The 14,016-nt window shown below is 40.9% G+C and overlaps 1 protein-coding gene across 3 annotated transcripts; it reads left to right on the top strand.

Annotated features, from left to right (window-relative positions):
• The first annotated feature begins 3,507 nt into the window (after positions 1-3,507).
• Positions 3,508-12,985, top strand: LOC126402047 (cyclin-T2-like). Of its 3 annotated transcripts, XM_050063701.1 has the most exons (9): positions 3,509-3,732; positions 4,294-4,375; positions 4,460-4,588; positions 5,642-5,702; positions 6,006-6,068; positions 6,269-6,314; positions 8,710-8,873; positions 10,614-10,684; positions 10,794-12,985. In XM_050063701.1, the coding sequence occupies exons 1-9, from the start codon at positions 3,575-3,577 to the stop codon at positions 11,838-11,840; spliced, it is 1,821 nt and encodes a 606-aa protein (XP_049919658.1). In that variant the 5' UTR covers positions 3,509-3,574; the 3' UTR covers positions 11,841-12,985. The 3 variants fall into 3 exon arrangements, 1 of the variants encoding a protein (XP_049919658.1); XR_007571151.1 differs by lacking the exons at positions 10,614-10,684; positions 10,794-12,985 and adding an exon at positions 6,949-7,002 and having other exon boundaries at positions 3,508-3,732; positions 6,269-6,648; positions 8,710-8,848; XR_007571152.1 differs by lacking the exons at positions 10,614-10,684; positions 10,794-12,985 and having other exon boundaries at positions 3,508-3,732; positions 6,269-6,648; positions 8,710-8,847.
• The last annotated feature ends 1,031 nt before the right edge of the window (positions 12,986-14,016 follow it).

Genomic DNA, 14,016 nt, shown 5'->3' with positions numbered 1-14,016 from the left:
CTGTGAGGTGAAACAATACCGGAAATTAGGAGGAGTGAACTTCAAAACAAACGCCTACCTGGAGGAAAATAAATAAAAAGTATTTATCATTACGATATTGTATTGATACCCAAAATACTGTAATAATTTGGGCGATTTAAATTTAAGGACTGTATATTTGGACACTTTACCTGAGAGTGCCACTTTATACTTAAACTAAACTACATTTCCAACGGATTTGGGTACTTTTTTAATCCACTTAATTTATTTAACGTACACAGTTAGGCTACTAGTTACATTTTAGATTGAATTCCTCATTCAAAACACATGATAAATGAAAATATCACGCATTATTGTAGATAATAATGTGGTTAAAATAGGCTCTAATGCTGTTTAGTAGCCTAAATGCCTGACTGCAGACCTTACACTTCTAGCTTAATTTTATATTGTTTTAATGGTACTTTTACTTGGTTGAGTAAAAACAGCTGAGTTCTTTATCACTAGCTTATTAAAGCTCAAAGTTGCATGTTTTCCTCCACAGAAATAGGCTGGCTATTTATTTTGAAGGCGGTAACCGGTAGTATGACCGTCTAATGACAAACCTGATGCTCCCAGTCTGGACAAGCAAAAGAAAAAATTATTCACAAGCGGCTCCAATTCGCGACGTCGTGAAATATCCGCACCTGGACTCTAATTAACAGTCCCGGTGGAGCTCACGAGACCTGCGTTCGCGCTGGAGTTGAGCAAAGCTGCTGCTGTGCCGCGCGCTCTGCGCCACGCGCGCGAGGAAAACATCTGTCCCATGTGGATTGAGCGAGCCGGCGGACGTGCAGACAGACTGGACCCGCTGCTCGGCTGTCTCGTGCGCTGTTTGACAGATAATAATGTGGTAATAAGTTAGACACAACGGTTTGTCCTCGTGAGCGGAAACCAGCACATAGGGGTATTTCTTACTTTACTTTTCTGTCACCACACCCTCAAATAAAGATGGTCATTTTCATAATTTTGTTCGGTGTCAGAGGGTAACTACAATCAGGTCTCATAAGTCTGAGGTGTGATGACTTTATGTTTTGGCTTTGAATAATTAGGCTATTACACTACACCGGGGGAAAGCAACGGGATTCCGGTAACGGGTTGCTAAGATACAGAGCTACTTGATAAGCAGGCAGACTTATTCTGCTTCCTCTGGGGTACAACCGTGAGCTGATGTGGGGCTTTCATGTATCAACAAATGTCGGTCCACTTTGACTATAAAAAACAATTTCCACATGTAAGGGGGGTTGATTAAAATATGAGGCCTATCACATTCAGTTTTTTGACATTTCATAAACAGACTCCACACTTGAATCAGCATTAACCAGGTTGCATGTTGTTATTCTGGAATTCATACAGCCCAGCCCACAGCTAATTAGTAAACCCATGCTTCACGTGAATCTTGTTTTCTTGGACCACTTGGGCCAGAGGGAGTTTTCACTCACTGAGCCTGACTTCTGTTTTTGGTCTCTGCCTCCATTTAGTGGTGAAAAGAGAGTAATGCAGGCCAGATGAAATTCTGATAACAAATATAATGAAGCCACATTTCAATGAATAACAACCTCAGCTGTGATCTGATTCTCTTATCATATTGATCAAATATTAAAAAGGACTACACCCATTTTCAAGATTCATGTTATTCCAAAGGTCTAAGACAGTCCAAAAATATTGGTATAAACATGAACAACTCTCTCCCAAATCCAAAAACTAGAGCACTCACTGGCCACTTTATTAGGTACACCTTGCCAGTACCAGGTTGGACCCCTTTTGCCTTCAGAACTGCCTTAATTCTCGTTGTCATAGATTCAACAAGGTGCTGGAAACATTCCTCAGACATTTTGGTCCATATTGACATGATGACATCACACAGTTGCTGCAGATTTGTCAGCCCGCACATCTATGATGAGAATCTCCCGTTCCACCACATCCCAAAGGTGCTCTATTGGACTGAGATCTGGTGACTGTGGAGGCCATTGGAGTACAGTGAACTCAATGTCATGTTCAAGAAACCAGTTTAAGATAATCTGAGCTTTGTGACATGATGCGTTATCCTGCTGGAAGTAGCCATCAGAAGATGGGTACACTGTGGTCATAAAGGGATGGACACGGTCAGCAACAATACTCAGGTAGGCTGTGGTGTTTAAACCATGCTCAGTTGGTACTAAGGGGCTCAAAGTGGCCGGTGAGTGTATGTGTCCAATTGCAGGGTGTGCCCCACCTCACGCCCAGTGTCAGCTGAGATAGGCTCCAGCCCTCCTGTGACCCCTAACAGGATAAGCAGTTACAGGATGAATGATGATGATGAGTTCTAAATTTAGGTGGTGTTCCCCTTTAATGTCTCAACAGTCTTGACACCTATATAGACGCTTGGTGGCAAATAATAAGGAGATACTTTACAATCAGCATTCACCAACTCTGAAAGCAATAGGGCTCAAAATTAAACTTTGATTTCTAAGCTTTACGGTAATAATAATGCAAAGTACAGTTGTGACCCCTAGTGGCAGGTGGCAGAACTGGTGGCCTGGATGATAATCTCTCCCTAAATACAGACAAGACCAAGGAGATGGTTATTGATCATAGGAGGAGGTAAGTGGAGCACATGCGATTACACATAGGTGAGACAGAGGTAGAGAGGGTGAAAACCTTTAAATTTCTCAGCACCCACATCAGCGAGGATCTCACTAGTCTAACAACACACAACAGATCATCAAGAAATCCCAGCAGTGACTGTACTTCTTAAGAAAGCTGAGGAAATTTGGCATGCCAACCAATATCCTCAGCAACTTTTACAGATGTACAGTCGAGAGTGTCCTCACCAGCCCAACCACAGTCTGGTATGGAAACTGTACTGCTCAGGAAAGGAAGGTCCTCCAGCGTGTGATTAAAACGGCATCTCAGGAGCAGCCTTTCCTTCCATTCAGGACATTTACACCAGCAGGGTCATCAGGAGGGCCCACAACATCATAAAGGACAGTACACACCCCAACCACAGTCTTTTCACACTATGCTACAGGAGTGTGAGATCCAGGACAACCAGACTGACCAACAGCTTCTACCTAGCCTACAGGTCATCAGACTGTTGAATAACAGAATTACACACAGAAGGACCCTAGTGGAACGGCGAGGTTACAGGGAGTAGAAATAAAGAAGGTGGAGGATTTTAAGCACTTAGGGTCAACAGTCCAGAGCAGCGTGGAAAAGAGGTGAAGAAACATGTGAAGAAGAATTGTATGGTGTAAATGACAATAAACTCCTTGAATCTTGAATATTTCGCCCCCAATTAACTTATTTTCTTTGATACATTAAACAGGAAAGCAACAGTTAGTAGCTTCTGACTAAAGAGCTAAATACATCTACATACTACACATGAAATAAAGTATTTTTTTAGCAATAATGTATGGCAACAATGAGGTCTATTTGCACCGCCGACCAGTGGTGGCGCTGTTCAGAAAATAGGTTACCGGTTTCTGCCAGCTTCGGCTGCTTATTTCGTCCTTCCGGTGCCCCCGTCGCCCCACTCCCTCCCGATGCTAGCACCGTCGGGCTTGGCTGTGGGAGCGTAATGGCGGTGCACCGGGGACCCTCTACGAAATGGCTCTTCACCCGGGAGCAGCTCGAAAACACGCCGTCTCGTCGCAGCGGAATAGAGGCCGACAGGGAGCTCTCTTACCGGCAACAGGCCGCCAACTTAATCCAAGACATAGGCCAGAGACTCAACGTGTATCCTTTCTGAAACGCAAAGGCTAGCTGGCCGACAGACGGGCTAGCTTCAGTTAGCATTAGCTCACACACGGGCCGGGATGGCGAGGCTTGTCACAGCTTATATTAAAACCCTTAAAACACACCTAAAATCTTTCACTATCATACACAGAGTCTTCTCTGACAAAATGGTGTATCTAACTCTGTCTAACATGGTGTTTATGTGACTATATCTGGGAGCGTTCAGGCCTGCTTGCTAGCTTAGCTATTGTTTGTCTCTGTAGACTGCAGACTCCATTGTTAGCTTTGTGTCTAATCATTTCAGTGACGAATGATTTCTGATACAGTTTGTACGTGTAATATAAGCTTACTTCTACGTCACAAATGGCTTATTACATCTTTAAAAGTTGACGCAAATGAATATATAAGGCGATTACTTTTTACATGCAGGGTACACGTTTTGCTAGCTGACTACTCAACGCTAGCTCGATGCTAATGGGTCAGGATTTCTACACCATGGCTGCTAGTCAATTGATTTGTCATGTATATCACACATGTATTATGCCTTAACTGTATCCCCAGATCGCAACTGATTATCAACACTGCTATAGTATATATGCACAGGTTTTATATGATTCACTCCTTCAGCAAATTCCATAGAAATGTAAGTACCACTGCAGTGCTGGCTGATACTATAATTACTGGCAGTGCCGACTATGAAATCTGACTGAGGTTTTCTTCTCCCTAGGTCATTTCTCAGACTACGTTGTTCCTGGCAGCTAAAGTTGAGGAGCAGCCCAGAAAGCTGGAGCATGTCATTAAGATAGCCCATGCCTGCATTAACCCACAAGAGCCTGCCCTAGACACTAAGAGCAATGTAAGTACACTACAACTGAGGATTTGGTTTTCATGGAGTTTATTCAGTTGTTGGTGACTAAATAAGGAAATGTTGTGAGGCTTTGGGGAGGAAAGACTCTCTGCTTTTCTTTGGCTCTTATGATCGTCATTTTAAATATTATCTTTGGCTGAAGTGATAGTTGTGACGCATTTTCTACAAATTTCTGATTCGTAATGGATCAAATGACTAATCGACAGCTGAAATATTGTTTGTGAAGTCATCTCTGCTACAATTTGAGGGATATAAAGTTTATGTGATGATGTTGCAGATAAGATTTGGATTAAAAAAGACAGTTGTCAAATGAAAGTCCACTAGTACTAATGCTTTAAGTATGTGTTATATTTACTTACATTATACGTATTGCAATCGTGCTTTGTTTGCCTTATTAACCACGTTGATTTGTAGTTGGGAGAAAGGACAAAGATAATTTGGTTATGTACATTTGAAGTGGTTTTTTGAAGCTTGCATTCCCCCCTCGGTGGACAGGACTGTCACACAAATCTGTATTTTCAGTAGCGCCACAAAATTTTGCACCTTAGTGACTCGGTGATTTGAATCCCGAGAGTTTCCTACAGTTAGTAGCCTCTGCTTTATATGCCTGCATTGTATGAGATGTGATGTAAAGGCTGTTTCTCTCTTTATAACGTGATCGCCTTAAATCAAAGTGCAGAAACAATGCAGAAGTTTAAACTCCTTTGCTTTTCAACCTGGGGTATTTCAAAGGGTGCTGTATGACACAAGATGAGCAGCACATATTAACTCCGGTTCTTCCTGTACAAGAGTATATAGGATTTTTCAACATTTGTTTGAGGTCCTCAAATTGAAAGGCCGCACTACGCCCATACAGTTAAGCTGTTATATCAGAATGCTAAAAGGGTGCAGGAGTACCCTCTTCAAAAAGCTTCTCCACCCCCCTTTACAGAATTTCCCGCTGGCAGTGCTTTTACTTTGTAGGATTGCTGATAACTACTTAAATCATCAGTATAAAGGTGTCGGGAAGCAGATTTAAAATTGTTCATTGATCTGTTTTAGGCATTCCAGCAGCAGACACAAGAGCTTGTAGCACTGGAAACGATAGTGCTGCAGACGCTGGGTGAGTGCTATTACTGCATATACTGTATTTCCTCTTTTTGTGTGTGTGTGCTGAATTGCCGCTGTAGCAGCATTATTCCCACGGAAGGAATAAGTGCAAACATCAAAATTACAAGTACCACATGGGCATGTTGACACTGGGTATGAAGTTTGCCTTTTCAAATATTTAACAAACACTTGGGGTTGTTCTTGTGGTTCCTTTTTAAAACAAATGTACACCACAATATCACGCTAGAGTTGTAATTGTGCTGACGTTGTGCGCACACCAGTGGCTGATCATCTACATTCAACATCTCTGTTGCAGGTTTTGAAATAACAGTTGATCATCCACACACAGATGTTGTGAGGTGTTCCCAGCTAGTGCGAGGTATAACCTTCTTTCTCAGCTTTTGTCACATTATATTTCTTTCAAAGAACTTTTTTAAAATTGAAAATCATTATGTCACTGTAAAGTAAAGGATTTACACTGGCAGCTTCCCAGCCTTTCATCTCTACAGCTACATGAATTGTACTGTGTAATTTGATTTATGCTGAATTTCTAAAATGAACTTTCTTCTTCTTTTACAGCAAGCAAGGATTTGGCACAGACTTCCTATTTCATGGCTACCAACAGGTTATTATCCTGTTCCCATTATTGCACTGTAATGGCACACTATAGCTTCCTGTCCTGCAGGGCCCCCCTTCCTGTGTCCAACGCCCTGTTTGCGCCTGGATCCTGGGAACCTCCAATGTGGGGAAGTACCAGCCGGGCTGCTGTGTGCGGTGTATTGTACAAGGGCTCTGTGTTGGCACATAGGGGTTGAATGCACAATGTGGAGTGTAGTGGTGCTGTTTACCTCTCAAGGTTGTTTGGTACCGAGTGCATATGTCTAAAAAAAAAAACAAACGCAAGCGGTAGCCTGAATATAGATTGCCACTAAAGATTCTTAAACTTATAGAGTGCTTTGGTAAGTATAGTTTACAGTTCTTTTTTAACTTTTTATTTTTTTGCACATTTTTTCACCCTAAAAGAGCTAACAATGAAACGCCAAACTGCGCTGCAAACTGAAAGCTTGTTCTGTGTGGTAATTTAGTTTCTATGACCATCTCAGTTGTGTAATGCATGAATATTGTAGGGTTATGTCTTCCTAAAGATTAGTTTTGACTTTATAAACACTTACCTGCTAATTCTGATAATATTGTGCTGCTGTTGCTTTGTTGTATTTCAGTAACTGACTTCTTAGGTGTTCATTTTACTTGTTTTACAGAGCCTGCTAGTTTGATATGCAAGTCTGAGAGATTGATGTTCCCAGCAAATGATGGTAGAAAGGATCTCTTACTTTGATTTCATAAATAATGAATAAGTTCTGGATTCTATGTAACAACTTCATTGGTGATAATGACCATATAAAATAATGACAACTGGGAGAAAAGTTCAGACAAACAGACAAAACAACAGAAAAACAATCCCCACTGCTAAGAGCAAACAGTCTGTTAAAGAGTCCAGCTGGAGGAGGGGTTAGGCAGTTAGAGATAAGGCTCCTCAGGCTACAGTAAACAGTTTGAACATCAGCTCCGCGCATACAACGTTTGCACATTATTTAAAAGATGTAGCACTGTTACAGGTATTTTTAACATTTGAGGAAATGTAAGACAGCTGAATCAAGCTACCTACTATTTTTAATTGTATGTTCATTTAGTGTTTTTAAGTCATGCACACATTAACAGAAGCTATGTCATCATTTTAGCATATTTTCTAATCCAGCCAACTACATTTACCTATACACATAAAGAAGCAGCACTGTTGTCTGCATTCAAATTACAACACTGTCGTCATGTCTGCATTGTGGCTGGGAGTGTTACAAAACAGGACCGTCCCACTGAGGGGGAGTCACTCCAGTTGCTTATATTAAGAATAGGACGCTTGTAGTTTTTCTCAGATATTAGTGTTTTTTCTACTTTAATTTTAGGGTGTGATTCTTCGGATTAAATCTGAAATGCGCCCTGGTTATCTCAGCCCAGACTGTCTTTTATCACTGTGGTGCATGTAGTCATGTTTTTGCTTCAGTACATGACAGTCGGTTTGCAGCGTAGTTTGGGATTCGGGGTGCAGAGGAAAATTAACCGTAGAAAACTTAAAGCCTAATCATTTGTCTTGGCTACTACCAACATCAGTGTTTCTCAGTCTTAAAGAGACAGTTCACCTAAAAATCAGAAATACATATTTTTTTCTTTTTACCTGTAGTGCACTTTCTCAAACAAGATTGTTTTGGTGTGAGTTGCCAAGTGTTAGAGATGTTGGGCATAGAGATGTCTGCCTTGTCTCGTATATATTGGAACAAGATGGCACTTAGCTTGTGGTGCTGAAAGCACAGAAAAAAACGTACCCAAGATAATCCACAGGCTGATATCTCCAACACTCTGCAACTCACACCAAAACAATCTAGTTGATAAGTAGCACTACAGGTAAGAGGGACAATATGTATTTTTGATTTGGGGCTGAACTGTCCCTTCAAAGTTCTCATGATGATTCAGTGATGGCCGAGTTAAGTCGTCATTACTCATGTTACACTAATACAAGCAGTGAGTAGATTTTATTTGTTTGTAAATATTAATTCCCTAAAATTATTGTTCATTAGGAGATTGAGAAACATTATTTTTCGTGTTTTGTAATTACAAAAAAACAAATCAAATGAAAGGACAATTAATAATGTGCGTCAAATACGGGTTCAGTATATTGTATGAAAGTGTTTGTATGACTCATTCATACATTTAGGAACGTAATCCTAACAGTCATAGGTTTTCTTAGCTGTTCCTGTTCTGTAAAGGTAAGGCTGTGTGTATGTGATGTGGAAATAATATTTGAGTTTTATTGATTGTCCGTATCGTGTTAAGCTATTAATTTAAATGTAATGTTAATGTTGGCCTGTTAAACTTTCTAGAATGTATATTCTATATGGTATGCTAGAATAAAAGGCCCCCGGCTGACGGTTGTATCTTTCTCTTGTGTTTCTTGTCTCCTCCTGCAGTTTGCACCTCACCACCTTCTGCCTGCAGTACAGGCCCACAGTCGTCGCATGTGTCTGCATCCATCTGGCCTGCAAGTGGTCCAACTGGGAGATCCCTGTGTCTACAGATAGCAAACACTGGTGGGAGTACGTGGACCGCACTGTTACGTTACAGCTGCTGGATGGTAAGAGCTTCTATTACTAGTTTATCCTGTTTTTGACTTCAGATATAATTATATATAACTGTATTGTTTAAAATGTTTTAAGTCAAAGAGAAGATTAATGCCCTGTTAGGCGGGGGTGTTTTTAATTTTCTCACTCACTCAAAAGTTATTTTTCCTAAACCATTTCTGAACCTAAAGATATCTGCAAATTAAGTATCAGATTTTTCCCATTAGATCAGTCTTAGACTACGTTCGTCAGTATGTTAGTGCTCAATGTGTAGCTAAGATCAGATTTGATTGAGGGTATTTTTTTTTTTTTCAGCTGTTCACATTCATTTTTAAACATGACCTCTATGTGATTCCAGTATGAACTGGAATTTTTGTGAAGTGGAATCATACACTTTTAGTGGCAGTATATCATGAGACACATTAAAAAAACAATGCACATCATGTCAGTCTTAGAGACTTCTGCTTCAGCAGCATCATACACTGCATAGATAAGTACTAGACAAATTGTTTGACCTTGTTCTGTGAATGATGCTGTATTCAATAAACTTAACTTACTTATTTAGTCACTAAAATGTACACACAAATGTACATTCCTTTTGAGGCAAACTTAAACTGCTGCATTGGTGTCCCTGTCCGTTAAGCCCGCAAGTGTTTCCCACACATTGATTTATTTGTGGTGGGCGGCACAATGTCAACATTTACTGCAACATATGACATATTGATTTTCTTTTTTTTTGTTTGGACTATTCAAAATGGGTAAAATCATATTCCATTCTGGAGCTGCACTCAACGCATTGATTCGTTTAGCCCCTGGCTCCGCTCTCGCTTGCTCTTTTGTTTAGCGCACCATATATGAGACAACAATTCGCCAGGAGGAGAGGGTGCAGAGGCTCAGGAGATGGAGACAATAGGGGCTGTAGCAACTTGAATTAAGCTGGTGCAAGCCCCAGTGCTGGGGTTCACAGCAGGCTGGATCTTTACTGTGTAACAGCAGCAACAGAAGGTTTGCTGATCTGGCAGGAAGTTTAAGCTGGGCTGTCTCTGAACTCTAATGACTATTTGAGCAGCTGAAGGTCTATGTCCTCAGACCATTGGCTATTTTCTGCTTTGTCGCTTTGTTTTTCTCGAAGGAAATATGACGTCAATACAGCATAGTATTGTGATATTTTTGTTTGGCAATATCGTATCGTCACACAGTGCCAATTATCATTTTTATTTTTAATTATATAAATTATTAATATTACATAATACGATACAGACTGACAGATGGACGAACAGACCGAAAACTTAACCATATTAGATAAAACAGATGTTGACAAAGTTTTCCTTTGGGGACGTATTTTACAGTTGAAAAAAGGTAATAAATTGCAGTATATCGTAATATATTTTATCGTAGTGCTCTGCATATTGCAACATATTTAAAATCGCAGTAATATTCTAGCAAGACGTAAGTATTGTGATAATATCATATGGATCCTCAGGTGATTCCCACCCCTAACTTAGACTACCACAATAAAAGCAGCAACTTCTGTCCACCTCAGCATTTCAGTGAAATCAATTCAGACACGGAAGTGAATCAAACTTGGAGGCTGTCCCTGGTCTCTCCTACTGACATACCGTATCATGTGGGACCAGTGAACTGCAGTCTCAGCGATGACCCTGAGCTGTCAGCAGATAGTATCAGGAAGATGTTAAACTGGGCCTACAGCATGGAGAGGTCATCACTGATGTGGTTTTCTTCACTGTTTTCAGAGCTCACACATGAGTTTCTGCAGATCCTGGAGAAGACTCCTAGCAAACTGAAAAGGATACGAAACTGGAGGGTAAGTCATAAATACTTGTCAGGCGACTTTACAAGGGCAGTACATATAGTGTGACTGGTACAGGTTGGAAATGAAGTGTATGTATCTCATGTTTAATTCTGTTTTGTAGGCTATTCAAGCAGCTAAGAAGCCAAAGACGGAGGGCCCCACAGTGGATAGTGCCTTCCAGGGGACGTCCTTAGATGGCCTTCCTGGTGTCACCAACTCCTTCTTCCCCTCCACCTCATCAGACTCTTCAGACATGCCCTCCCTTAATAACATTGCAGCCTCCTACGCCTCCTACCAGCCACTGAGCGATCAGTCAAAGAGCTGCGGCTACGACCAGTTCTCCGAGCCCCACCTTTCAGACTTCACGCTGGTGAAACACGAACACAAAGCTGCAGGTGGATCTAGCAGTAAACACCAGCAGCTCAGTACAAACGCCACCACTTTTTCACGGCCGCAGAAAGTCTTGACTCTGGAAAAGTACAGAGAGAAACATGCAGCGGAGATGGCCTTGCAGAACGGTATTAAGGATGAGCCGGGCACAGACATGTACGCACCTCCCCCGGCTCTCTCCTCGCACCACCACAAGAAACGCTCTCAGCCACAGCAGGCCGGCCAGTCAGGTGACAGCAGGCGAGATAAGACCAGCTCTAAAAAGGCTCGGTTGCCTCCCTCTTTCAGTGAGAACGGCTCCGCCACAAGTGAGGAGCTCAAGATGAGAATCAAAGTTTCATCAGAGCGTCACGGAGGCTCAGAGCAGGGCGGGACTCTGCCTAGTAAAGACAAGCACAAAGAGCACAGCAGCCACCGTCACTCAAAACACGGCCACTCACACCCGTACTCCCTCAGTGGAAACAGCAGAGGGACAATAGAGAACTCTTCCTTATCTATACGAGCTTCTGACGTGGGCTCCTCCAGCTCGTCTCGCAAGAGGCCCCACTCTGACGCTGGTAACCATAACCACCACCACCACTCGTCCAAGAGCAGCAGGAGCTCCAAAGGAGGGCTCAGCTCGTCCCACTACGCGTCAGACGGCGGCCAGAGGATGATGGAGCACCACGGCCACGACGGAACCAACGGCATGCTGACCTCTAACGGCCAACACACTGACTACAAAGACACTTTTGACATGCTGGACTCTTTACTAAGTGCCCAAGGAATGAACTTGTAACCCTCGGAGAGTCAGCAGTGTTGTCTAGAATAAGGTATTACCATGTTTAATAGAATTTTAAAAAAAGAATTTATTTGTCTTAAGTTATCTGAATTCTGCATCGCCCTCAGTCGTGTCCACACACTGATTACTGATGATTCTCGTTAAGCTGTCAAAAATGTAAAATTATATGCATAGAGCTGTGTACTACTAGCTTGCAACAAAAAAAGAATAAGTTTTGAGAATGCGGCTGGAATAATGAAATTTTAAACATTCTTTTAACGCGAGCTGACTATGATTTTAATGTGCATGTTTTCAGTCACAAAAGGGAAGACAAAGCTAGTGTTCGCAGCCATCGTGACAGTTTACAGACAGTTTTGTTTTTAGGTTGTTTTTTTTTTTTTTGTATGTTGAGACATTTTGTTCCACTGAAAATCTCAGGTCTTGAACTTTTTTGATATAAGAACGAATCTTCCTCTGTTTGGGTTTATTACCTGTATCTGTGGAGATGTATCACTTCGTCCATTTGCTGACGACGACGGCAGAGCTTCGGTATCTGTCTTGGGAAACACGGTCTGCTTACTTTTCAAAGAGTGCATCAATAGTTCCAAAAAAACAAAACAAATGTGAGGCAGAATTCGCTGTCTATTGGGACTTCTAAGGCCGCACCTGAACTTAATGTGCAGACTCAATATAGAGCTACAAATGAAGTTTACGTTACATCTGCTGTGAAAGTGCATTTAAGATATATCGGCTAAAATTGCAAAAAGGCCTTGTGATTGTACCTTGTCAATCGCTATACAGTATAAATGTTATTAACTATCAGAAAATACAGATCTCTAAAATAAGATTGTGTATATAGGACTGTAGTTCAGATTTCAATCTGTTGGTTTATTGCATCAGTCCAAACCTTCCTCCATTCAGTGTATCATGAGATCTAAAGCAGACTCTGTATTGATGAACATATCCTCGATTTGTGTATTGGGAGCCCAAATAAAGGTGTAAAAGTGATTTTTACACATCACAGTGATTTTCTGTTTTTAAGTGTCTGACGAGAAACCACAAACATGGATTTAACTTAAGAGTTTTTGATCATGTTCAGTGTTGGAGGGCAAACTTTTCTGAACGTAACAAAAAAGCAAACCTTTTATGAAAGGAGTAACTCACCAAGGTCGAAGAGTTTGCTCATATTTTCTTTCACTTTTGAAAAGGTGTTTTCCGTCAAAGGTTTAAGAGCTGCAACAAACCACTCATTTTATCATTAAAGGATTTGCCAATTATTTCTGTCAGTTAATCGTTGAGTCTATAAAATGTTCGCAAACACTGAGAAATCACAAGTTCACAAACCCCACGGTGACATCTGTAAATGTCAGTTTACTGTCACATGAGACTGAGAAAATGGCAAATATTTACATTTGTGAAGCTTAAAACAGTGAAAACCTTGTACATTTTTGTTTAGAAATGATTAGATATCATTTGATTAATTATTAAAACTAATTTATTGCCCATTGTCTCATCCACTGGCTCTCAAACAATGGTATGTGTACCACTGGTGGTTAGCGAGCGCCCTCTAGTGATATGCTGAGGAATAAAAATAAATTCAAATCTATATCATGCTATCAAAACACTACAAAATTTCAAATAAAAATACTATGAGACCCCCATAATGTAAATTTTTTTTGCACAATATCTTTATTAGGTCTTTATTAGGTTTTTTTCAAAGTAGTGCAAGACATACAAGAAAAGTAAGGATAAAGGTAAAAAAAAAAGGCAAATAAAGAGTGAGTAAAACAAGAGCATCACTAGTATTCTAAGTTCAAACACAAATTTTCAAGGAAGAGGTGAGTGGCCTATAGATCTTATCAATGATCAGGGTCCCCATTAAACTTAGTAAGATGGTCTAAAAATGGCTGCCAAGTCTGGTAGAACTTCTTAAGATTGTTCATCATGCTGTATCGAATTTTCTCCATGTGCAGTACAGAGGTAAGTTCTGTCAGCCATGTCTTGAAAACGGGTACAATTTCTGACTTCCAGTGCATCAAAATCAGTCTCTTTGCTATTATCATTCCATACATAATAGTGTTCTGGACAGGGAGGGTATGAGTCAATAAAGACAGAGAATAGCCAAACAGTGCCACCTCTGGCTCGGGCTTGAACACACAATTATATATTTCAGAAAACCATTTGAACACTTTAC

This window comes from Epinephelus moara, chromosome 15 (genome assembly GCF_006386435.1).
Source record: "Epinephelus moara isolate mb chromosome 15, YSFRI_EMoa_1.0, whole genome shotgun sequence".
Taxonomy (NCBI): Eukaryota; Metazoa; Chordata; class Actinopteri; order Perciformes; family Serranidae; genus Epinephelus; species Epinephelus moara.
This window is presented reverse-complemented; position numbering and strand designations above follow the sequence as displayed.